At 49.6% G+C, this 25,384-nt stretch overlaps 1 protein-coding gene across 5 annotated transcripts in view; it reads right to left on the bottom strand.

Moving 5' to 3' along the window:
- Positions 1–25,384, bottom strand: part of DIP2C (disco interacting protein 2 homolog C) — a 278,224-nt gene that overhangs the window by 86,057 nt on the left and 166,783 nt on the right. For all 5 annotated transcript variants that reach the window (XM_030819374.1, XM_030819375.1, XM_030819372.1 and 2 more), the window contains 9 exons: positions 25,205–25,307; positions 23,209–23,273; positions 20,331–20,424; positions 19,829–19,948; positions 18,482–18,596; positions 5,799–5,938; positions 3,250–3,386; positions 1,424–1,632; positions 238–352 (listed from right to left, as the gene is read on the bottom strand). In XM_030819374.1, coding sequence (XP_030675234.1) covers positions 238–352; positions 1,424–1,632; positions 3,250–3,386; positions 5,799–5,938; positions 18,482–18,596; positions 19,829–19,948; positions 20,331–20,424; positions 23,209–23,273; positions 25,205–25,307 — 1,098 coding nt within the window. The remainder of the gene's footprint in view (positions 1–237; positions 353–1,423; positions 1,633–3,249; positions 3,387–5,798; positions 5,939–18,481; positions 18,597–19,828; positions 19,949–20,330; positions 20,425–23,208; positions 23,274–25,204; positions 25,308–25,384) is intronic.

The raw sequence follows: 25,384 nt of genomic DNA, 5'->3' as shown, positions 1-25,384 counted from the left end.
TACTTTGACCTCCCCAAGGTGTCCGGTAGGAACCAGCTGTGCAAATTCCTGGTCCCTACACCCTCGATCTGCTCAGCTAGTTTCTGGACACTTGATGTAATTCCTGATCAAATGAAGGGAAGGGAAAAAGGGCCACCCCATGGGCAAAGCCACAGCTGGTCACGCCATGATCTGAATGAAGTCAGGAGGCCAGAAACAAGACAGAAGGGACCAGTGCCCAGGGTGAGGGAGGGCAACCTGCAACACGCGGCTCATCCACTGGAAACTGTCCTCCTCCGTGGAGTCAGGCCTCTGCTCGGCCACGATCACGATCCTCTCGTCGTGCAGCACAGTCACTGAGAACACGGCTATCCTGCGGGGACACAGGAGCGTGGTGAGCACGCACCAGGGACGCTCATGTAGCCCGCCCTCCCTCCGCGATCGGGGCCTCCATAACCATCGCTAGTGAGTGACATGGCTCCAACTATGACTTCAAAATGGCAGCTGTGCTTCCGAATTTCCCCACACTCGTTACGGGAAGAGCTGTGGGAGGCGCCCGGGGATGCTGCCGAGGCAAAGGTCACCCTAATTCCCACGGAGGCCACACACAGCACCTGTGGGCTCTGGTGACCAGGTTACGCCTTTCGCTACAGAGGGGCAAATGTGCAATGATCAGACCTGCTGAAATGTAGAGTCACACCCTTCATAGCTCAAGTTTGCACCTGTGAAGTTAACGGTCTCCAAATCAGTAGAAATTTGCTGTTTCAGAACCAGTGGTTTTCTGCTAAGTGTATGTGCCTTATACCGTCAGCACAGCACAGTCACCTCCAGTAAACTGTTTTTTACAAAGGGTTGTAGCTTTAAAGATAATTCAAAGGCAGCAACATCATATCCAGGTATCTACTTCCTGCTCCCATCAGCTTCCAAACTGAAAAAAGGCCCTAAACCACTTTATGACTCCCTCCAGGTTGGCAAAAACTCAGGAACCACGGTAACTTATTTCATGACGGAGCCTCCACTGTGCGCCAGGCACGGCCGCGAAGAAGAAAACTGCGGTAGAGCAGGGAGGTGTCGAGCGTCTGCGCTCACGCAAGTCTGTGACTCAACCGTTGTCCCTGGGTCTCTCCAACCCGCTCCACGATGGATATCTGGATCTTTAATTTGTGCAGTTATTTATCAGAAATAAGTTTTCTAATGTATATTTCTATTAGAGGGGAAGTTCAGTGGAAATATATTTATGGGGCTCAGGGAATTTCTATAAAATCTTAGACATTCAGAACTAGGTTAAATCTCAGAGGTCAGAGTCCAGTTGCTTCAATTATACAGAAGAGGAAACCGAGACACAATACATTTAAGGAATCTGTGCAACTTTCAACCCTTCAAAACCACATAAAAAGTGTGGCCGACTGGAAACCATATGCTTGATTTGCAGAACACCACTGACCTTCCCCTGTAGACAAACTTCATGGGTTCCACAGCCAGCGCGGTGGCCACGATGTCATCGGCATTGTGCCTGCGCCCGCTGACCACCATGAGGCCGTCCATCTTGCCCACCACGAAGACGAGACCCCCGGGACCCACGAACCCCAGCAGGCCTGTCCTTATGAACGGGTATTCACTGATCGGAGCCCCGGAGCTTGTCATGGGAAACACCTGGGAGAAACAGGGTCCATCAGGCCACCGTTCACGTGGTCAGCTGGTTTTAATCCTCACCGCGTCTCCTGCGAGCACGGCACCTGCTTTGCTTAAGCTCTGCCTTTCATCCCAGCAACCCTGCCCGAGGGCCGAGGTCACAGTGACCACTGGTGGCCAACAGTCTTCGAGGCAGAAGAGCACTTCCCGCCCACCTCGGCAGGACCCCATCCATTCCGGCACCTCCACTCACCTGCTGGAGCCTCCTGCCTCTGAACCCTGAACAGGTAACACCCAGAAGTCTCACAGGAGGCCAATCAGCAACAACTGATTGCTTTGTTTACAAAACCACAATATAAAAGACTAGTGAAGAGTCAAGGTACATTTTAAACAACGTATGTTAGTTTTAAAGTAATCTCCATTCATAAAATGTTATTTGCCCTTGTTGGAAGTATGCTGAAAAGAAAAATATTAAGGAAGCAAATCAAATCAGTTCAAACTCTAAACCTCTTTTCCTCCACCCTTGTAGATAAATCAGAGAAACGGAGATGGGGTTTTTATTTAGATTTATATCTAGCTCAGTTTCGAAGGATATTTTAGAAAGTTGAATTCACATTCAAGAAAGCTATCATGGACAGGTATTGTAACATCTGTTCAGCCACATCCAAAGTTCCCAACATTTAGACCAGGAACAGTGGCTCATGCCTGTAATCCCGGCACTTTAGGAGGCTAAGATGGGAGGATTGCTTGAGGCCAGAGTTTCAGATCAGCCTGGACAACAACATGAGACCGAATATGTACACAAGAATTTTTTTTTAATTATTCAGGTGTGGTGGCACATGCCTGTAGTCCCAGCTACTCAGAGGCTGAGGCAGGAAGATGGCTTGAGCCCAGGAGTGTGAAGCTGCAGTGAGCTGTGATGGTGCCACTGCCCCCCAGCCTGAGTGACAGAGCAAGACCCTGTTTCAACAACAACCAAAAGTTTTAAACATTTAGGAAACTTATCCCCAAACAATTTATATTTTCTTTCATATAGCTTAAATGTTGTGCTACTTCTAAGGCCAGGACCTACTTGGTAAAAAGATAAGAGTTCTGAGTTGCAGCACTGAACGTGTGTCTGACCCCTTCGTTACATAGCACATCTGTGCACACGCCCCATGCATGCACATTACACACGCATCTGTGTACACCACATACATACTTGCTTGTGTCACTGAGATCGTTACATACACGTGTGCTCAAGTTCTCACAGGTTCATACCTGGCCACATCTAACCCAGGCCAAGGGGCCGTAAAGGGGCTCCAGTTGGCTTCCCCAGGCGAGGCCCTTCACGTACACAAGTGCACGTTCCCTCATGATCCACTTTTCACAGTAAAAGTGAGAAAAGTAACAAAAAGGATCCTTTTTTAAGAAATCATGCTTATTCTTTTAAACACTGGTTATAAGGTCAGAACAATGCTGATAAAACAAATTTATCAAAAGTGATAAAAAGTGGTAAAGTGCCATCATTTTCATTAATATAAACACATCTTGTTGAAAATGGATCTTACATTCCACATCTATCACTATGCACCCGGCAGGGGCTGTCTGGAGACCGAGCCACAGACGGTACTCCTGGCAGGACTCTCCTCCACCTACCTCAAAGGTGTTCTTGGTCATGCCGGAGAGACCATAGTAGGATGTGCCCGTCGCAACTGCACACACACACAGCTCCCCGATCTCATCCGTTCTGCACAGCTGAGGAACCCCATCTGGCTTCACTGAACACATGATGGCTAAAAGCAAACAAGAAAGCACACGCAGTGTGAGAGGGGGCGGGTGGGGAGAATCAAGGAAACAGGGAAGACACGAATATGAACGAGGACACCAGTGAACAAGAATGGGGTCTGGAGCAAAACTGCATGGATGGTAGTCAGCCAGGCACTCATTTTCCCTAAAGAGCCATGATTTTTCCTGTTGCAGCAACATGTCAAATTTCATAGTTGAAACATCAATAAATATTTCAATTACTTTAATGTTAATGTGCAAGTTATATTTAGGGGCGTGACATCATCTGCCATTTAGATATGGGGAGGAACCTCAGAACCAACATCAGGGCCACCTGCCACACGTATATCAGCAACGTGGTGCAACTTGAACTCTGCAAATCAAGCCTCTAATGTCTTATGGAAATCTGAATCTTCGATTTCACACTCCATGCATGGTGAGTCCTTCCGAGAACACCACTGGAGTGCTTCGCACGCAGTTCAATGCTGATAAATTCTCACTGGTCTGTGCCACCAACGTACCCCTCAACTGCAAGCCACAAATCTGATTAGGGAGCCAAGAGCCTCAGGCTTCAGAGGGCTGGAATGTGCATTAGTGACAGCTGAGCTGTTTAGAAAGAGCCTAAAACAGCAGGCAGCCACTGGGCTGGAGTACAGAACAGTGGAAACGTAAGTTAAACTCACAGGAAGAAAAATTCACATTAAAATGACACTGAAAGATTCTTCACCCATCAGATTGGTAAAAATAAAACTCAGGTAATACGGCGGATAAGGGAGTGGAGAAAGAAGTGCTGCTGTTTACCGCTCGGCAGGGTATAAAGCCTCACAACCTTCGAAAAGACAATCATCATAAAAACTATATCGGCAGTTCTCTTTGAAACAGAACTCCCACTTCTAGAACTGTTTCCATTAGACATGAGGGGGTCACTCACTGCAGCAGCAAAAGAGGGAAAATCACCAAACAGGGGAGGCTCAAATAAACTTAGTGCCCCCACAACGTAGCACTGTGCTGCCTTCAGAACAGCACGGAGCTCGTTACGCGCTGACAAAGGACCCTTAAGATAAAACATGGGTATGTACGTGGTACTCCATTACGGTGTGAGAAAAAACCCCAGAACCCAGGGCAGAGGACACACAGGGGGTGGGGGTGCAGGCTTCTGTTCCACAGCCCCAGGGGCGTCTGACGGGGAGCCCGGGAAGCTCGCAGTTGTTCTCATAGTCACAAAGGAGCGTTTTCATTGTGTCCTTCAGAACCTTTGAAGATTTCACCACGCAGCTCCATTTATTTGAAAATTAGATATTAAAGAAAGAAATGGAGCCGGGGGCCTGGCCACCGCTGGGAGGCAGGGAGTGGGCTGGACACAGGGGCTGGAGGGCTGGAAGCGGAGGCAGAGGCGCGGGGACGCTGGAGAGCGTCCGCAGGGAATCAGGGAGTAGTGAGAAGGAGGGAAGCCAAGAGCTGCCTTCATTTCTTTTATGCCAAACAGGGCGAACAGAAAGGCAAGACAGCTTCTGGAGTGCCTGGCCCCAGCGCAGCTCACCATGAAGGAGCATGAGGGGTCTTGCCTCTGTGAGACTCCACGGGGCGGAGGTCCCTGCTGAGGCCCACCCGACCTGGCGCCCTGCACCTGCTGCTGAAGGCGGCAGCACTGCTCGCACGGGCATGGCTACTCTGCTGGGCTTGAGCCCACACCCCATGCCTGGAGGGCTCAGCAGGAGATACAGGCTCCGGGGTCCCCAGCTGAGCAAAGAGCCGGGTTCCCTTTCGGGGGCCAGACAGCCGGGGGCTGATGCTGCCTGTGACCCCATGAGTTGAGCGCCAGGTGTGTTCACCCTGAGAATGGTAAAGCAGCTCCTGGGAGGTGCCTGGGCGCTCCTTGTGGGGCTGGTGGGGAGGCACAGTGGGCCCTGCAGCTGGGCGCTTCCTCACACATCTGTGGAAAAGGTTTCTGAGACTTGGAAAAAGGGCTTTACTGCTGAAAACAGGCTTCATGGTCACACAGACTCACATTCCTTGGTTTTCACACGTGTCTGCCTTGGGGGAAGCCGAGCTTGGCTGTTCCCACTCTGGCTGGTGCCTTAGGGTGACGGACGGGCACGTCCTCTGGGGGAGGGAAGGGAAGCTGCCCAAGCACCAGTGTGGACCCTGCACTGGCCCCAAAGCCTTCCAGGGAAGAGAAGCCTGAGGCCCCATTGTGCAAAGCTGCCCTTCCCCATCTTCTCGACCGTCTACCAGGAGAGGGAACATTACACCTCAAATGTCTGAAGCCTAACAAGGACTTCGGAAGACTGGGAGTGAGGCTCTCAGCCCGAGGGCACAACACAGGAATGTGGGAACGCGGGGAAAGCAGGCTTTGGTGACGTGTGTTAGAAAAGCATTTAGTAACTGGTTAATCTGTGCATCTCGTGACCCACACTCACCTCCAGGCATCACGAGGCCCACATCCTGCACGGTGAGCACGGAGAGCTTCTCTTCCGAGTCCACACGAATGACCCCGTAGGTCAGCCCATGCATGGAGAGGACGCCCCGGCCTGGGGGCTGGTTACTGTCATCCGTGGGCCTGTAATGACAGTTTTTAACTTGAATATGCAGGAGCAGATAAGCCATCGCAACCACAGACGTGCAGTCAGCACACACGCGGCAGGCTGGGCACCCCGGGAACAGTGCTGGCTGCCCATGTGGCCGCATTAGGGGATGCTCGTTCTGTTTATGAACAGCTGGCAGCAAGTTTACTGCCTCCGCCTCTGCATTCCCAGGGAATCCCAAGAACACACCCGAAAACCATGAAGGCAGCTCCCCTCCTGTCCCCTCTATGCAGGCCCTGCACAGACCGGCTCTCTCTCCTCCCGGCCCTGCACAGACCGGCTCTCTCTCTCCTCCCAGCCCTGCACAGACCGGCTCTCTCTCTCCTCCCGGCTCCTGCTCACTGCACAGCCTGCTCTTCCAGTTTCACAAATGTCTGGAAGGTGGTGCATCTACTCCAAGAATGCAACAAAATCACTGAACAGAAATGATGGAAATCCCGACTGTCCAGCCTCAATTCAGATGCAGACTGCCTGGGCGTATGACCAATTTTATATATATAAGAATCTAAAATAAGATTTACGCTGTGCCATTCTGGCTGCCAAGTTCTAAGGAAAATTATTTGGGTGGCAGGCAAGCTGTAGAATGCATTGTGGGTCAGGAGAAGAGGGGTCTGCATAAGGCAGTTTTCAGAAGACCACTGAGCACACGTTCACCACTCTGGGGCCCGCCCCACCTCCTCTGTCGGACACCCCAGCTTGCTCCCGCCTTGGGGCTTCTGCACTGGTTCTCGTTGCTACCCAGGACGTTCCTCCGGCAGATGTCCGCACGGCCCTCTCCCTCCCTGTCTCCAGGGGACTTCTCGTCCTCTCAGAAAACACCCCCCACCCAGTGTGCCCACCCCACAGCACACACCTCTGACGACCTGTGCAACCTCCTCCCTCAGACCCAACTCTCCCAAGAGCAGCCAGAGTTTGCTGTGCTCACTGCTGCATTCCAGCCCTGGAAAATGTCTAGCAATGAATATCTGCTGACTGAATTTGTGAACAAATAAGTTAAAATCTCTCTAAGATCACGGATTACATTCCTGAAAACTAGCAATTCCTCAACGGTTATCTGAGTGAGTCACCACAATTTAGGTACACATTGTTTCTGTAATTTTCCATGTATAAATCTTTAATGCGCTTCAGACCTAACAGTTGGACTATAGGTTTGCTGTTTAAAATATTATGGTTTATAATGAAACTGAAGACATAAATGGGGCAACATAAAAGTTAATGTTTGGAAAAGGAGATCTCATTTGAATGAAGTAACTGGCGTATTGAAAAAAGCATGAAAATCTCTGGAAACAATGATTCTGGATGTAAGAATCAAAAAGGATAGAGCTAACCAGATATAAAAGAAAAGTCTGCCCAAATAACACCCACACGGAACCACCTAGATAGTGTGAGCTCAAATCCCTGGGCTTTCCATTATTCTCCCGGCCTTTTCTTCCCAGAGACCCCAAACAAATCGAAATTTCCAAATGAAAACACAGGTGTTGTCAGTGGTCCTGCCACCATTCCCTCACCCTACGCCATCCCCTCACCCTGCGCCATCCCCTCACCCTGCGCCATCCCCTCACCCTACAAGAGTCCTCTACAAAGATCAGTGTGGAAGTCAGACACTGTGAGCTTCAGTATCTGCTGTGGGTTGAATCGTGTCCCCACAAAAGATCACCCCTCGTATCTGTGACCTTATTTGGAAGCAGGGCCTGTTCAGAGACAGATGCCCCCGGACTCACAATGGGGTTACAACCTGATAAACCCATTGTAAAGGTGGAAATCGAAGTTGAACCACCTTAAGCCAGGGCCATCTTATGACCAGGTTAAGATGAGGTCATAAAATGGACCCTAAATCCAATTACTCTGTCCTTGTAAGAGAAGAGAGAGGCCCAGACACAGGGAGAAGCTCGCCTGACAATGAAGGCAGAGACTGGAGTGACAGGTACCCGTCCAGGATAGCTGCCGGGGTGAGGCCTGGGCTGAGCAGAGCAGCACCCGAGAGAGGCTGGGGTGAGGCCTGGGCTGAGCTGAGCAGCACCCGAGGGAGGCCGGGGTGAGGCCTGGGCTGAGCAGAGCAGCACCCGAGAGAGGCTGGGGTGAGGCCTGGGCTGAGCTGAGCAGCACCCGAGAGAGAGGCCTGGGCTGAGCTGAGCAGCCCGAGGAGGCCGGGTCAGGCTGGCTGAGCTGAGCAGGAGAGGGGGGTCAGGCCTGGGCTGAGCTGAGCAGCACCCGAGAGAGGCCTGGGGGTGAGCGAGGGGGCCTGGGGCTGAGGAGCGAGGGGGGGGGGGGGGGGCTGAGCAGCACCCGAGGGAGGCCGGGGTAGGCTGGGCTGAGCTGAGCAGCACCCGAGGGAGGCCTGGGCTGAGCTGAGCAGCACCGAGGAGGCCGGGGTCAGGCCTGGGCTGAGCTGAGCAGCACCCGAGGGAGGCCGGGGTCAGGCCTGGGCTGAGCTGAGCAGCACCCGAGGAGGCCGGGGTCAGGCCTGGGCTGAGCTGAGCAGCACCCGAGGGAGGCCGGGGTGAGGCCTGGGCTGAGCTGAGCAGCACCAGAGGGAGGCTGGGGTGAGGCCTGGGGCGGGTTCCCTCAGCACCTCCAGAGGCCCAGCCCTGTGACACCTCGGGGTCTCCAACTCCAGCCTCCAGAACTGAGACAAGTGTCTGTTGTTTAAACCACCCAGTGTGTGGTACTTTGTTACGAGAGCCCGAATACACTATCTTAGTGATAAAAATTTAAGGTACACTTATTTTTGTTTTAAAAAGCCACATGAAAGCAAAATGCTGGGCTAGCCAAGATTCACAACACTGACCTGCTGGGCAAGGGGCTGGAAGGGAAAAAGTCATCTCAGGGCCCAATCACGTATATTTTGTTGTCTCAATTACAAAATCCCCTTTCCTTTTTTTTTGAGACACAGTTTCACTCTGTCACCCAGGCAGAGTGCAATGGCACGATCTTGGCTCGCTGCAACCTCTGCCTCCCGGATTCAAGCCATTCTCCTGCCTCAGCCTCCTGAATAGCTGGGACTACAGGCGCCGCCACCACAGCCAGTTAATTTTTTTGCTATTATTAGTAGAGACAGGGTTTCACCATGGGCCAGGCTGGCCTCGAACTCCTGACTTCGAGTGATCCGCCCACCTCAGCTTCCCAACATGTTAGAATTACAGGCGTGAGCTACTGTGCCTGGCCAAGATCCTCTTTTCTATGTTTAAACACAGTTAATGAGAAATAAGACCTGCACATTTAATAATTGAATACCTTAAGATTACAAATTGCGTTTGCTATAGGAACTTTTCAATTATGCTTATACAATGATAGTTCCAGGAGGCTGAATATGTTCGTATTATCGACATTAGCCTTGCATTAATTTAACCTGCCACTGTACTTTTATTCATATTTGACAGATTCCCTTGCTAGTCGGAGAAAACGCATGGCCCCGGGTTTCTTTCCTTGCAGTTGTGCAAGACACTGGCATACAGCCAGGCACAGAAGCTCAGGAGGTCCCGACACACAGGCGGGCACAGAAGCGGGGGTCCTCCCAACACACTGGCAGCCTCACAGCCCCACCTCCCCACAGACGTGGTGTCCGGGGCCACCCCTTAACTTCTGACCTGGTGGTGCTGATGCTTCCTCCTCCAGATGGCAAACCAGTGCCCCAGTGCTACCCTCCATGTGCCAAATGGTTCTGAGTCTTTCATGCATAGGGACTCACTTAAAACTCACCATAAGCCTATGACTATTATTCCCCACTTTCAGATGAGAAGACTCAGGCACGGAAAGGTTGACTTCACTGCCCAAGTGGGTGGTGGGGCTCGGCGGGACTCAGATCAACAGCACAGCCCCTGCTGACCTGAGTGCCCGCCCCTCCCAGGTCTTTGCCTCCGATCCCAGGACACTGAGTGAATCAGTCTACTGCTCTCTTCTTTTTATAAAAACTTAGAAGCAAACAGCACAACCAACATGAGCACATTCTTAGTATGAACAAGGCAAACATCACAGTCAAAAGGCAAAGTCCTTGTTTCTGCTCCAATCCTATGCCCCACAAATAGCCATATGCAGATTTTTTTATGTCAAAGTTTAGACTCCTAGATATGCAGTTAAGTATAAAATATGTATGTAAACCAATACATTGATTTTTAAAAGAAAAGCAGAATCAAGATGCTTCTTCTTCTATGTTGGCAGAAAAGCTGAGTATTGGGAGAAGCTGAGGCAGGGCTGGCATGTTTGACATAATGTAAAAGAGTCTTGGAACATGTCTGGGGTCCAGGGTCTAAAACCCCTTGTGGCCTTTGGAACACCAAGCTCTGTACTAAAGGGTGGAAGGCTACCCTGACGCACCATAATCTAAGCCCAGGGCATAAAATCCCTCGTGGCGTGGATAGAATCCAGGGCTTGTGGCTCTGGAATGTGTCTAGACTTGCTGGCTCCTTGCTCTCTCAGGGTCAATTGTATCCTGAGTTAAAAGAACCTGCTCTCCATTATCTCAAGCAGAATATGTTCCACATACTTCAAGGGAAATGCTAAACCATCACAGCTGTAGATCATGTGCTTGCCCTTTTGATCCCCCACATTCTCAACACCTGTTTCTTGGTCTGATCACCAATAAATAGTCTGGGCTTCCAGAGCTCAGGGCCTTCGCAGCCTCCATACTCGCAATAGCCCCCTGGACCCACTTTCTCTCTCAAACTGTCTTTTCTCATTCCTTTGCCTCCACCAGACTTTGTCACCCCCATGACCTGGTGTTGGGTTCGATCACCCCAACATTCTAAAACTCACTCTCTTCACTAAACATATCTGCAGATCTTTCCATGTGTCTGTGTGTGGGTGTGATCTGTGTGGGTATGTGCACCACTGAATTCAGCTGGTTTGTTACACGGTGTTCAGTAATACGAATATATGATCATATATTTTCTTTCATTCAATCTTTATACAGTTGGACATGTATCTGTAATATACCTATCTAGAAAGAAAATGGAGAATCAAAAAGCACATATACTTAAAATTTTAAGAAGACCTAAATACCCTCCCAAAATAACATATTTTGCATTCCCACTAACAGAACGGGAGTATTATTTTCTCATCTACTAGAAAAGCACCTCGCACTGGCTGTATGGTGTTGTGGTTATATATTTAATGACCTATTCTGCACAGCAACCCTGTGGAGATGGGTGCAGCACCATGACCCTCCCTGTTTAGCAGACAGGGGCAGGGGTGAGGAGGGCTGAGTGCTACCCAAGGCCGCTGCTGCGGAGCAGAGCCAGTGCCAATCTCAGACTGGCTTCAGAATCTGTGCGTCTGTCCACAGCGCCACGTTGCCTCAGCAGTGCCCGTCTCTGCACTCTTGCCAACACTTAAAATGCTTCCCAATTCGTTGAGTAAAACACCATTTGTTGGTCCAATTTGTGTTCCCTGCATTATTAAGCAAATTAGATATTTTTCTCCATCAACACCTTGCTAGGAAGTAAAAATCCCAAGTAGGGAAATGAGGTGAGGAAGGGAAGAAAAAGTCCCCATAGGCAAAATTCAAGGGACTTAAAAACATCCACCTTAATAATCAATATCAGTACATTAAATAACGGCTGATAAAGGTATCTGCCCATTCATCAACTTCCAAACTCAGTTCCAACACAAAATGGTGTTCAAGACCAAGCAGCTTTGTGTGTCTCATGAAAAATATGGATTCCAGGAGGGACCATCTCAGTGATCTCCAGGAATGTAAGGAGGCAGTGTCCACTCTCGGAGATAGGGAAGGAGCAAAATACACACCTGCATATACAATACCATGATGACGTGCAAAAGGGAAATGAAAATAAAACTAAAGGACAACAGAGTCTGGATGTTTTGTTGCCTCCAGATCTCACATTGAAATGTGACGTCCAATACTGCAGGCGGGCCTGTTCTCACAGTAACATGAGAGTTCTCACTTTATGAGTTCACGTGGGATCTAGTTGTTTAGGATAGAGCTGGGCACCTCCTCTCTCTCTCTTGCTCACTCAATCTCTCACCATGTGACATGCAGGCTCCCGCTTTGCCTTCTGCCATGATTGTAAGCTTCCTGAGGCCTCACCAAGAGCTGAGCAGATGCTGGAGCCATGCTTCTCTTAGAGCCTGCAGAACTATGAGCCAAAATAAACCTCTTTTCCTTATAGATTACCCAGTCTCACACACTCCTTTATACCAATGCAAACAGACCAACAAAAAGGAGAGAAGCAGGCCAGACTTTGCAACGTGGCCTCATGAGGAATGTACACTATGGCTTCCATCGAACCATCTACACCACTGACCTGTCATAGCATCTCCAGCCTCTGGAAAACATTCCATAAGCCTTGCCCGCATAACACCTTGAAGCAGCAGCTCCTATAAATTTCATGAACACATCCACAGTTTGCTACTCCTGACCACAAGCAGAGCCAGGCCAGGCTCAGGACATTAACACAGAACAAACACATCAAGTAGTCAACAAGCCTCACCAGCCTCCAGTTCCAGGGCTTAACAGAGAGCCACACTGCACCTGCCCAGCTTCGGTGCTGCATGTCATTTGCTGAATCCCTTAAGCAAGTAAGTAAACAAGGTCTTTCATTTTTTTCATCTTATACGGGCAATCTCCAATGTAGTAATTCTCAGCTTAGCAACAACAGCACATTTAGAGAACAAAGAGTTATGCTGCAGGCCCCTCCTCCCCCAGCAATCTGTACACAACATTTCTATGCAACGGACTGCACACAACACATGCCTGTAGTCACGTAATGGCGGTAACGGCAGTAACACTTGTTGAATTCTTACTACGCACCAGGCGTGTTTTTAAGCACTCTGTGCGTAGGAACCCACTCAATGCTCACATGAGCCTCTGATGTGGCTATTGCTGTGATTCTCATCTGTGGACGAGGAATCCTGAAGGTGAAGCCCTACCCACGTTACAAAGCTGGTGCAAGAAGAGCGAAATGGGGACCCAGGCCAACCTCGGCCTCTGACAGAGCCGGCACGGAGAAGGAACGAGGTGGTGCTCATCCCACACACGACATTCCCCGTGCTGGCGTCAAAGCACCTGCACAACGTTGCTTCTTTGGGAAGACACATTCGGGTTCCAGACAAAATGCGAAGTTACCGGGAAGCCTGTTTGAGAGTGGCGGGGTCTTCTCTTCTGAACTGGCAGCCAGAGCCCCAAGGAAGTGTCTTTTTTTTTTTTTTAACAGGGCAGCTGCTCTGGTCTTGAATCACCATTCATCGCCAAAGGTTTTTCTTTTAGATGGACGTAAATCAGCCCTGCTGAAGGTGCAGGGGCAGCCACACAACACACATAGAACACAGAACATCTCTGCTTTCTTTCCTCTCTGGGCCACTCTTTTTAACAGCAGCAGAATGAACTAATAAATTTATAGTACCAGTAAAAATGCCCTTTAAAGGACAAGGAGCAGTTAAGCTTGTAAACTCATTTTAGCAGAAATAATATTTTCAGGAAACACGCACCGTAAGGAGAAATTCAGTGAAAAATGTGCATGTACCTTTTTCGATGTTTAGTGTGACATGGACTTTCAAAAACACAACAGATAACTGAGGTTGCGATTTTTAATAGGAAAAGACACAATGTAAAAGCAGCCAATATATTAAGTTATGAGTTGATTTAATGTAATGTTCTTCCTTTTCTCTAATAGGAGCAATACATGCCCACTAAAAACAGCCCATTTTAAGAGCTGCACAGCACGGAAAGTGAGCTGCCCATCTTTACTGCCTCACCCACCCTGTGTAGCACACCTTTGTTTTTTTTTTTTGCACTGAATATACTATTTACAGATACTTAATTTTTTGTTACCAAAAATGGGATCACACTATATAAACTTTTTCGTAAACTCTTTCTCATAAGCCTTGGCCACTTTTCTGTTTCCAGGGGAGGTTATGGGCTGGAACTGGGGGGTAACCCGGGGGGAGGCCCCTCCTCTGCCATCTTCTCACTGCACCGCCAACCTTTGCCAAAACAAACATCGGGAGAAAACACAACACAAAACATAACAGGACAGTGACAGTTTTAAAGAAAAGAAAATACTTTAAATGCCTAGGTGAAAATACAGTTCACGTAGCAAGACTGAGCAGACTTCACTAGGGAACGTGATTTCCTGCCACCACTTGGCTGACACATATGAACACGAAGGTGAAAACAAACACATATGAAGGCACACGCATCAACACGAACATGAAGACAGGCATACACAGGTGAAGACAGACATGAAGGCATGCATGCATGAACAGGCATGCATAAGACATGTGAACACAGACATACCTAGACACACGTGAACACAGACATGCATAAAGACATGTGAACACAGACATGCCTAGACACACGTGAACACAGACATGCATAAAGACACACATGAACACGGACATGCATAAAGACACACGTGAACAGACATGCATAACGACATGCAAACACATGCATAAAGACACATTAACACAGACATGCATAAAGGCACATGAACACAGACATGCATAAAGACGAACACAGACATGTATAGACACACATGAACAGACATGTATAAAGACACATGAACACAGACATGTATAAAGACACATGAAGACATGCATAGACACACGTGAACAGACATGCATAAAGACACACGTGAACACACATGCATACACACATGAACAGACATGCATAGACACATGAACAGACACGCCTATACACACGTGGACATACTCAGACACATGTGAACACAGAATGCCTAGACACACGTGAACAGACATGCACAAAGACACGTGGACATGCATAAAGACACACATGAACACAGACATGCATTGACATGAACAGACATGCATAGACACATGTGAACAGATGTCTAGACACGTGAACACAGACATGCCCAGACACGCATGAACACAGACATGCCTAGGCACACATGGACATGCATAAAAGACACACATGAACAGACATGCATAGACATGAACAGACATGCATAGACACATGTGAACAGACATGCATAGACACATGTGAACAGACATACCTAGACACACATGAACACAGACATGCATAAAGACGTGAACAAAGACATGCCTGAGGACAGGCGCGCCCTCCAGCTCTTGTCCCTTCAAAGTCTCCGACTCATGTTTTTAAAGAATCTCAACCACCCTACAACGAGTGCTGGTCATTCTTTTTTGGAGATTGGCCTTTCTCTGAGGGGAGAATCGACAGCGTAAGTTCCGGCAGTGACCTGCCTCCAGCGCTGGGCAACCTGAGGGAGGGCACAGCACCTGCGGCCCAGGCGCCAGGCTGCTCCCGCATACCCATCGCCAGGGCTGCTGCTGGCTCCCGAGCATCGCGCGCCCCCCCACCCCCAACACAACCCCTGACAGCTGCTGCTGGCTTCTGTAAGCCATGCCCCCCTACCCAACCCCAACCCCTTCTTCCCATCGCTAGGGCTGCTGCTGCTCCCAGAAGCGCCCATGCATCCTGCCTATTTATCAAGCAGGACACTGGAGGTTCCATCGATCCTGTGAGCCCCAGAACTTTCCGACATGCTCTGTTTTGCATGACAGACATTCTATGTTGCTTGCAAGAGTGATATTAAGATACTCCACAGCCAGTGGGCCATGGGCACCCTGGGGCTCTTGAAGGCCCTGGCCCTCCATGCCGGGAAGACTGACTCATGGCCCAGATGTCCACACTCAGCCCTGCTGGCACCTGCAGCCACTGGGTGCTTTCTTGTGAGTGCCTCAGCTTCGGATTTATCTACTTTTTTGTTTTTTTTTGCAGAAGAGAATCACTAAGTGATACATATTCCAGAGAGGGCCAAAATTCTACAAATAGTGAGAAAATGCATCTGCAATTTTATCTACATTCTACTGCAGATAATCATTATCCTTTTTTAATTAAGTGGACTGAAAGCCAAGCAAGCAACCAGCTGTAACTCAGCACTGCAAGTTCAGTCTCTGCTTTGTTACCAGGAGCAGGGGCTGTCCCTGGAAGATGGTTAACGCGCAGAAGAGGCCGTCCCTGGAAGATGATTAAAGCGCAGAAGAGGCCGTCCCTGGAGATGGTTAACGCGCAGAAGAGGCCGTCCCTGGAAGGTGGTTAACGCGCGGAAGAGGCCGTCCCTGGGAGATGGTTAACGCGCAGAAGAGGCCGTCCCTGGAAGGTGGTTAACGCGCGGAAGAGGCCGTCCCTGGGAGATGGTTAACGTGCGGAAGAGGCCGTCCCTGGGAGATGGTTAACGCGCAGAAGAGGCCGTCCCTGGAAGATGATTAAAGCGCAGAAGAGGCCGTCCCTGGGAGATGGTTAATGCGCAGAAGAGGCTGTTCCTGAAAGATGGTTAACACGCAGAAGAGGCTGTCCCTAGAAGATGATTAAAGCGCAGAAGAGGCCGTCCCTGGATGATGGTTAACACGCAGGACACAAATGCTTCGATCACAACATAGAGGAAATGCCCATCCTAGAACCCGTTCAAACAGGCATAATCCGTCTTCTACAGACCCTTCTCTGCAACAATACAGGGGAATGTAGCAGCTGAACACTTGTTTTTTGTTCTTTAAAAAACATAAGGAGTAAATAAAATGAGATCGCTGTACTCCCTCCCACGTTGGACGTGACGACGTTTAAGAAGGCATTCATTTTGTTCTCATGCCAAAACCTACAGGGAAGCCTTGCCAGACCTCACTTAAAACAGCTTTACAGAACGTACGAAAGCCGTTTCTCACTTAATAACCTGGCCTCTGACCTCTGCTACATGGGAAATTCACCTCAAGTCTTAAGACAGAATACACTGAGTTCACAGGCACTGGCTCATTTTCCAAAATCCCGCATCTGTCCCAGCCTTTCTGTGGCACACAACTGAAACCCCTGCACAGAGGGAAGTTTCCCTGCTGTTCACACATTCAGAAAACAATGCAGAGAGGGATGTGTTGGTGGAAATGCAGGTATGAGTGCTGCTTTCATCAACTTTATTCGAAAGTGACTTAAAACATCAGGGTAACAAAAGATACAGGTTCCAAGGACCAGCACTGGCTTCTCTCCTAAAGATTTTCACCACTGAGATAGAGCTGCTGCCTGATTCATCTCAGGCAATTAGGGAGTCCAAGTGCAATGGCCAATTATACAGATCATTCTTTCGTACAGCATCAGCACTGAACAGTTTAAATATGCATCATATGCATGATAACTACATAAAAAGACAGTCTTGATGAGACTGAGAGTGACGGAGGAGCAGGGAGAACAGCACAGGGACACTGGGGGCTGCTTCTAGTTGTCAGGACACTGTCGTTCCTAACTCAACCTGGAATGCGAAAATTGTACCTTTAATCCTTTTCGGTCCTTCAATTTGCTGAGCCCAATCACGCCAATCAGAAAAGTGGCACACCAGAGACCAGAGAAGACCACTGAAGCCAGCTCCAGGGAGGTGGCTCTGCAGAGGGGCTGCTGTAACCCATGGTGCGCCGTGTCCACAGACCACTCCCCCAGACACTGCACAGGAGCAGGCCGCAGCCGACCTGACGTACGTGCCCACGTGCACCACCGGGAGAGACAGTGGGAGGGAGACATGTCCTGCTCTTGTTATTTCTGTGTCCTGGTCAATGCCTGCCCTTCCACAGTTTTGCCTGTAATAATTTAAACACCACACACTGCTCTGGGAAGCCTGTTGCAAGCGGGTCTCCTGCACTCACTCTGCACTCCAGAGCTCAGCCCACAGGAAGGGAATGGCCCTCCTCTTCCCCACCACTGGGAGTACTGCCGTGGACACGCTGCTCCAAGACCCCCACACCACACCTCCTCTCTCTCGCCACACCTGCCTCTGGACCAGCTCGGGTGGGCCGGTCACAGCCAGCACAGGAACACAGCTTCTCTGCAGGAGCCTGTTCTCCTACAACAGCGTATTTAGGCCGTCGGTGGCACCTACGTCGACCAAGTAAAATGAAAACAAAACCCCAAACCCACACACGGCTCCACTTACGTAAAATGTCAAGTGTGTGCCTATCACACAGGAAGAGGTTTAGGCTTTACTTCTGGTGAATGACATGAGATTGTCAGAGCAAAGTGTACGGGAGGCAAGTTTCTGAATTTACCTACTTTAAATTTTATTTTCATTCACTCAAAAAATATGTATTAGGCATCAACTATACACCAGAGACAAACAATGAAAAAATAAATACACCAGTGAATCCCACAGCACATGGAAGTCAGTAACACTGCAAGAAAAGCAGGCAGATGAAAACAGACTCTATCCCACCCCAGATGAAACCAGAGACTGGTGCACGCACGCGGAAATGGGAGTAAATTCCAAGGACAGGGTATTATGATTCGATGCATCTCTAGACACTTCTGCTTATTAAGGAGTTACCGTGAAACTGCAGAGAGCGATAAATGTTTTTTAATGAATGAATCTAGGCTGTTCAAAAGAATCTGTTCCAGCACATAAAAACAGAAATACACTCATCTTGAAAGGTTAGGTCCCGTTTTTACCCTCACCCTCAGCATCAACTGTTAGGATTTCCTGATCTCCCTTTGCTGCTGAATTAGGACTGTCTCTAGGTTATCTATGTAATTCGACATGACCCCGTACCTCCGGATGGCCACCGTGAGGGCCTCTGGCGAGCTGGCACAAGGACAGATGACCTCCTGTCGAAGGCCTTTACTTTGGAAGACATTGAGAAATGCATCACAAGAAGAAATAGACCCTAGAGTGAAAGAGGGACAATGATCAGACAGCTGAAGCTCTGTGATTGATTATAAAATCCCATCATAGAAAATAGTTCTGAAGGTGGGATTCAGGCACAAGCAGATCTAGGCAGCATGGAAAAATATTTCATTTAATACAATTTATTATTTATGTTACACTGAAAGTCGTTATTCTCAAACAGAACTCAAGAATTTAAAGAACGCAACCTCCACATTTATGACACCTTTTTGACAGAAGAACTTACTTTAGTAACTTTTCTGAGACTTGTTCCACTATTTTCAGTAGGGAAGTTCCAAGACAGGGGTAAATCTAAACCAAATGAAGAAAACTTTCCTCTCTATTACTTTAAATGATGAGGTAGAGGCACAATTATCAAGAACATATCAACTAAACTACCTCCAAATATAGATATACTTTCCTTTATGCAAGATGTATTGTTTTGTAGAGTTACGGGTTAAAAACAATTGTTGATTAAATTAGCTCAGGATTTATGAAATTTTATAAGTGAAAACTGTTTATAAACCTGTTTATGAGTCTGCTTTTGTGTATCAGGCATTAAAGGAGTTTATGCTGCTTTAGTTTACAAACATAAACGTTGCATGTTTCATCAATGTGGTCAGAAACCTTTAATTTCACTTTTCTTCTAAGCTTTATGTACTTTTTTCACAAGAGCATGCTAGCTAGGTTCTTGTTTCAGTTGGCTAAAATATTTCTCAAGGTGTATTTATAGTATTCTGTGGAGCTGCTAATTTACTTTATCTGGGTATTTTTGTTAGAGGATGTGATAATGAAATTACATTTAAAACAACAAATTAATTTACTGATCAAGAAAACTATTATACACCATAAAGTACTAGCAGTCAAATATTTATTGAGTATTTCCTTATTACCTGCTTAGGGCTTACTTCATTTCATCCTCATGGAAGTTTATGACTTAAGCACCGTTTTACAGCCGGGGAAACAGGGTCAGCAAAGGAACTTTCTCTACAGAATCAAGACATCCTCTAAATCCCAGGGCTGTGGAGTCTACAAATGCCTGTCCCTTATTATGCCATCGTACCTCTCGGCCAGAGTAAGTGATACTGTTTGGTGATTTTAAGACAACTTCTTTACTAAGATAAGGATTAGAAAAAGAAAAATCAAACTGCAAAGAATGAAACCTGGAAAAAAAAAAAAAAAAAAAGACTCCACAGCCTGCCTGCCTCGCGAGTCCACACGGCCCTCACTTACAGGGGTTCGCGCCGTCCGCCACGATCAGCATTCGCAGAGAGGAGAGGTTGATGTCTCTCTGATCTCTGTGTGCTACTAATGCCCAATGCATATCCCTCGATTTCACACACGCCACTTTTGCTAAAAAGAAAAATAGAAATAAGTTAATATGTGCCACTGTCAGATCGTCCCCTATTACAAAAGAGAGATCATTGTGAGTAGTGGGGAAGGGTGAAGAATCACTGGTCACCCAGCATTTTTTTTTTTTTTTTTTAAGTGATCTTGGCTCACTGCAATCTCCTTCTTCTGGGTTCAAGCGATTCTCCTGCCTCAGCCTCCTGAGTAGCTGGGATTATAGGCATGCACCACCAGGCCCGGCTAATTTTTGTATTATTAGTAGAAACGGCGTTTCTCCATATTGGCCAGGGTGGTCTGGTACTCCTGACCTCAGGTGATCCACTCGCTTTGGCCTCCTAAAGTGCTGGGATTACAGGTGTGAGCCACTGCACCTGGCGATACCCACCTTTGTACTGGCAGACCTTCTGGATCCAGGAGAGAGGGTTCACCTTCATCAGCGAGTACGGGATGCTGATCACATGCATCATGTTCATGACACTCTGCAATCAACAAAGGAACACTCAGGGTGAGCATGGACGGGCACGCAGAGGAGCAGCTCTCAGCCAGCGGCATGGACCCCAGGCCGCACAGGGGCAGCGGGAGCTCTCAGAGAGTGCTGCAGACACCATGTGCACAGGCCCCTGGAGGCTCCTTAGGGTGGGGCTGGTAGGGATGGCAAGTTCAGAGGGGCATGGTGGAGGAGCAGCTCTCAGCGAGTGCCACGGACATCAGGCCACATGGGGCCCTGGAGGAAGAGGAGGAGGAGCAGCAGCTCTCAGGGAGCACCGTGGACGCCAGGGGGGGGGGGGGGGAGCAGCCTCAGGAGCACCGTGGACGCCAGGCTGCACGGGCCCCCGGGGAAGGAGGAGCAGCAGCAGCTCTCAGGGAGCACTGCGGGCGCCAGGCTGCACAGGCCCGGAGGAGGAGTGGTCGCACAGGACCCTGGAGGCTCCTCAGGGTGGGGATGGCGGGGATGGCTGGTCTGCATGAGTGTGACACGGTCAGGTCTGGGTGTAATCCTTTAAAGCATGTCCATGGGAAAGCGACTTCCCAAGGTCTCCCTTGAACTCCACTGCTTTCCCTCAACTACTCCTGACAGAATTAAATAATTTCAGTCCAAATCCTTTTTAAGATGAAACCTTTGGTGAAATATCGTCATTTTCAACAGCCTTTCGTATCCTCAAAGCCTAATTCTTCCTAGTGTGTTATGCTAACTTTTATTTCACAGAACCCATCTTGAGAACCGCACGCTGCTCTGAAACGCAGGGCCAGGGGAAGCTCACACTCTGGCTCCGGCCGGGCCTTGCTGCAGCAGATTGCGACTTCTGACAAAAATAAACTAGGAAACACTGGCTTAGTACCTGCACGCTGCTGCACACAGAGGCTGGGACTCACACCTACAGGGATAGCAGGAACACACCTGCCTCACACTGCGGCAGTCAGACCAGGCACCATCTGGCGGGCTGTGCGGTGGGCTAGGGTTTTTGCAGTCTTGTAGGCCATGGGGTGGGGGCAGATGAGAGGGACAGACCCCTCCGCCGCGAGCTCGATTTGGGAAGCTCCAGATGAAAGCGAAAGACAACCCTCCTCAGAGCTCTGCTGACTCCCTCCCCACTCTGTGCTGGGGGAGGTGAGAGCATCTTAAAAGCCGCTGCCGTCTGCTCAGAGACCTCGCTTTAGATGCGACAGCGGAGAGACTCGCACCTGCCAGGGCTGCCGGCTGTACCCCGGAGCACAGAGCAGGCAGGCTGGTACCACCAGCGGGAGCTCCTCAGAGAGGTGGCCCCACGACGAGGCCTCGAAAGCAGGGCTGTGTGGACAACGTCACAGCCAGAAACTCGGGTGTTCTAATAACGAGAGTGACTAACAGCAACAGTGACGTAGCTGTCTGTTCTTTAGGACCTGATCATTGAATCACATGTGTCAAACGTGTAGGTGGAGTGGGTGCTTAAACTTTAGGCCACATAATTCTCACACCAGCCACGTCAAATAGGATTGTCGTTCCATTCACAGACAGGAAAACTGAGGTTCAGATTTGAGAAGGGACTTAGACGCACGTGTGACACGCCCAAGTCACAAAGCTAAGAAAGGAAGGGCTGAGACACAAGCCCAGGTCCTCCAATCCCAAAGCCGGGGCTCCCACTGCACGAGCACACAATGGTGCTGGGACCACACTGCTCCCTCTTGTCCCCTAACAGCATCCAGACTTGAGAGACAACCCGCGTGTTTCACGGAAAGAAGCCAGCCGGGCTGCTCTGGAGCCACAGATATTTGGTCTAGGAAATGCTTGCCGGCTCCTCTTCACGTGAATTCTGGTTCGCAGAGAAACGGCAAACCTGTATTCATATGCCCATCACTTGTGTGACAACTACTAGAATTTTCTACCTCCAAAAGGAAAGAAGCTTCAGCACAAGAAATTATTCGAAAGAAAAATGAGTGAAAATTACCACACATGAAACAGATGGGGGGAGCGTCTAAGCAGTCATGATCCACGTAGCTTTTAAGGGCCAAGCCTGCCTTAAATAACAGGGCTACTTCCCCACGAGAAGTGCCCAAGCCCGGCGCTGTCATCCAGGGCACTCGTGACTGTGAGACAATTGTTTCCCTACAACACACACAGACTGCCATCCTCAAGGGCAAATCTGGAAACTACTTTTCCCCGCAGAGTAACACAACAGCAGGCCCCACCAACTCAAGAAACAACTCAAGTAACACAACAGCAGGCCCCACCGACTCAAGAAACCCCAGCTAACCAGATGTATGGGACAGTGACCCATACACGAACCAACCTTTGATGTTACTCTAAGATACTGAATGCCAAAAGTGCGGGAAGAAAGATAATGATCTCCACGTGAGCCCTGGAAGGCTGTTTTCCGCAGCTGTAACCTCAATCCATGTGTCCAAGACCCTCACACCAGTGGCTGCTGAAACAACTGGCTTTGTGGTGTAGTCGTGAACCGCGTTAGTAGACAACATGGGTCTTCTAACAGTGACGATTTTCTGCTTCACAGTGTGGGAGGAAGCAACTTGCACAAGTGAAATGTATGCAAATCTAGGTATTTGTATTCCTACACCCAGCACACTCCTGTGTGGACAGGCAGGGTGGGCGGGAGAACTCCTGTGTGGACAGGCAGTGTGGGGAGGGGACTCCTGTGTGGACAGACAGGGCGGGAGGGAGACTCCTGTGTGGATAGACAGGGCGGGAGAGGGACTCCTGTGTGGACAGGCAGGGCAGGCAGGGGACTCCTGTGTGGACAGACGCGGCCGGGGGGGACCTCACTTACTGTCAGGATGCCATGCCAGAGCCCGACGTCCTTCTTGAAATCCAACACGTTCACAATGGTTTCAGCTGCACAACAGAGGGAGTCAGGAGATTTTTACTTAGGACAGGGCGGCAACAGACCAAAATGCAAAGAAAATCCAATATTGCATCAGGGGAAATAACAGATCTTGGAAAAATATCATTTTGCCATATCTTGGTGGAAATTCTGTAGACTCCAAGTACGCCAGTTTGAGTGCCGGCCACCCTGGAGTTTCTAGACAGATATCCTGACACACGAGTGAGCAGCGTTCTCTCCACGCCGCACCTTAAAATGCAGCATTCCTTCTCTTTTTATATATTTTCCCCTCCCTGCCTTTTTCTTTAAAACATCTCTTTTCACTTCCTCATGAGTCTCCCAGGAAAGGAAGCTTTGCAGCTGGCGTGCCCTGTGCGCACAGAGGAGGAGGTGGATTTTTGGCAACACAGGGGCCTACGCAGCTCTACTGGAAGTCTCCAAGGTTGGAGTTGCATTAAAAAAAGGAAGCACCGGAATTTGGAAGACAGGGAGGGAAATCTATTCTCTAAAAAGGTGCTAAAAGCTCGTGCTGGACGAGGATTACTATCACAGAGCACGCTGGCCGTGAACAGGCCCAGCTTTCTCCCGAAGTCACCTGGCCAGCCAAGGTCAGCAGCTGCCTGCACGTGACTCAGTCTCACCTCCCCTTCCAAAGGCTAAAGTGTGGAGGGTAACAGACAGGGGGCTTTCACAATAAACAGCCAGAAGGAAACAATCTAAGTTCCTTTTGAAAGTAGTGAAGTAAAGAGCGAACGTATCCATTCCCTCCCCAACCTCCACAAGTGTGACCGCCCTGGACCTTGGAGGCATTATTAGGGCAAGGAGCAAGAGGCAATGCTTCCCCAAGTGTGAAAACTCCACGGCCAGACATCAGAATACCCACGAGACACACACGCTGTTTTTAAAAGGGAGATTATGAGGATGGGGAGAGAATAAAAATAGTAGAAAAAGAAAAGTGTTCCATTCCACAGCGGAGCGGCAGATGCCACCATGGCTTCGCCAAGTTCCAGAAAGAGACGCCAGACAGGGGTGCACGCTGCAGCTATGCCCTGTCAGGAGCCTGGTCAAGGGGACCTCAGGGAGCCTCAGGGGGTCTCTGGAGAGAGTCTCAAGGGGCCTCAGGGCATCCCAAGGGATCTCAGGGCCATGAGGGTTCTCTGGGGGTTCTGAAGGAGTCTCAAAGGGCCTGAGGGCACATCACAGTGTCTCAGGGGATCTCAACAGGACTCAGGGCAACAATGTGGGGAGTCTCTGGGGGTCTCCGGGGTCGCACCCTCCCCTCTCTGTGCCATTTCAGTGCGGTTGCCACAGTTCCCTCCACTCACTTCCCCTCTTTGCCTCCCATACCAGCCCACCCAGGGGAAGGAAAACACATAAGGCGCACCAATTCCTCTTCACCGCAGAAGCAGAGACCTGCAGAGACGCTGACTCAATTGGGAGGGTGGGCGGACACACGGGCGTTTTCTTTACAGCTAAAGATATGCTCATGTGCACCCAGGGATGAAGCTCCACGGCACTAACAGCGTCTCCCCAGATCCACACGCTGAAGCCCCAGGCCCCAGCGTGGCTGTGTGTGGACAGCGCACCTTTCGGGAGGTCATTCACATTCAGTGGGGTCGTAGGGATGGGCTCCTAACTGCACATCTTCTTATACCTCCTATGAGAAGCCTGGAAGAGGCCCCCACTGGGAACTGCCCAAGAGCACGCTGACCTCAGACCTCTGCGCTGTGCGGACATAAATATCTGCTGCTGAAGCCGCCGTCTGCGGTATTTTGCTATGGTGGGCTGAGCTGATATCCTAACTCAACAATAAGTTAACGTCAGTGGAGCTGGGCACAAACTTCACACTATTTCTATGGCTCCTCGTGGGAGTGATGTGGCCTTCGTGTCAGGTGTCCCGGTTAGAACCAGGGTCCCAAGGAGTCAGGGTCTGGCACCCCACCTTCCGTGTAGCCGCACGCCTGCGTCAGGGCCTGGCAGTGTGTCAGCAGCGCAGTCCTCGTCACCGTCACACCCAGCACACTGCCATCCTTACATGTCTTGTACTGAAACGAGACAGAAAGCGTGAGGGAGGTAGGGCTGAGAGGTCACGGCAGCTTTTCTTCCTGAGGTTCTCCGAGTC

This window comes from Nomascus leucogenys, chromosome 9 (assembly GCF_006542625.1).
Source record: "Nomascus leucogenys isolate Asia chromosome 9, Asia_NLE_v1, whole genome shotgun sequence".
In the NCBI taxonomy this organism is placed as follows: domain Eukaryota; kingdom Metazoa; phylum Chordata; class Mammalia; order Primates; family Hylobatidae; genus Nomascus; species Nomascus leucogenys.
The sequence above is the reverse complement of the archived record's forward strand: the minus strand, read 5'-3'. Positions and strand labels throughout refer to the sequence as shown.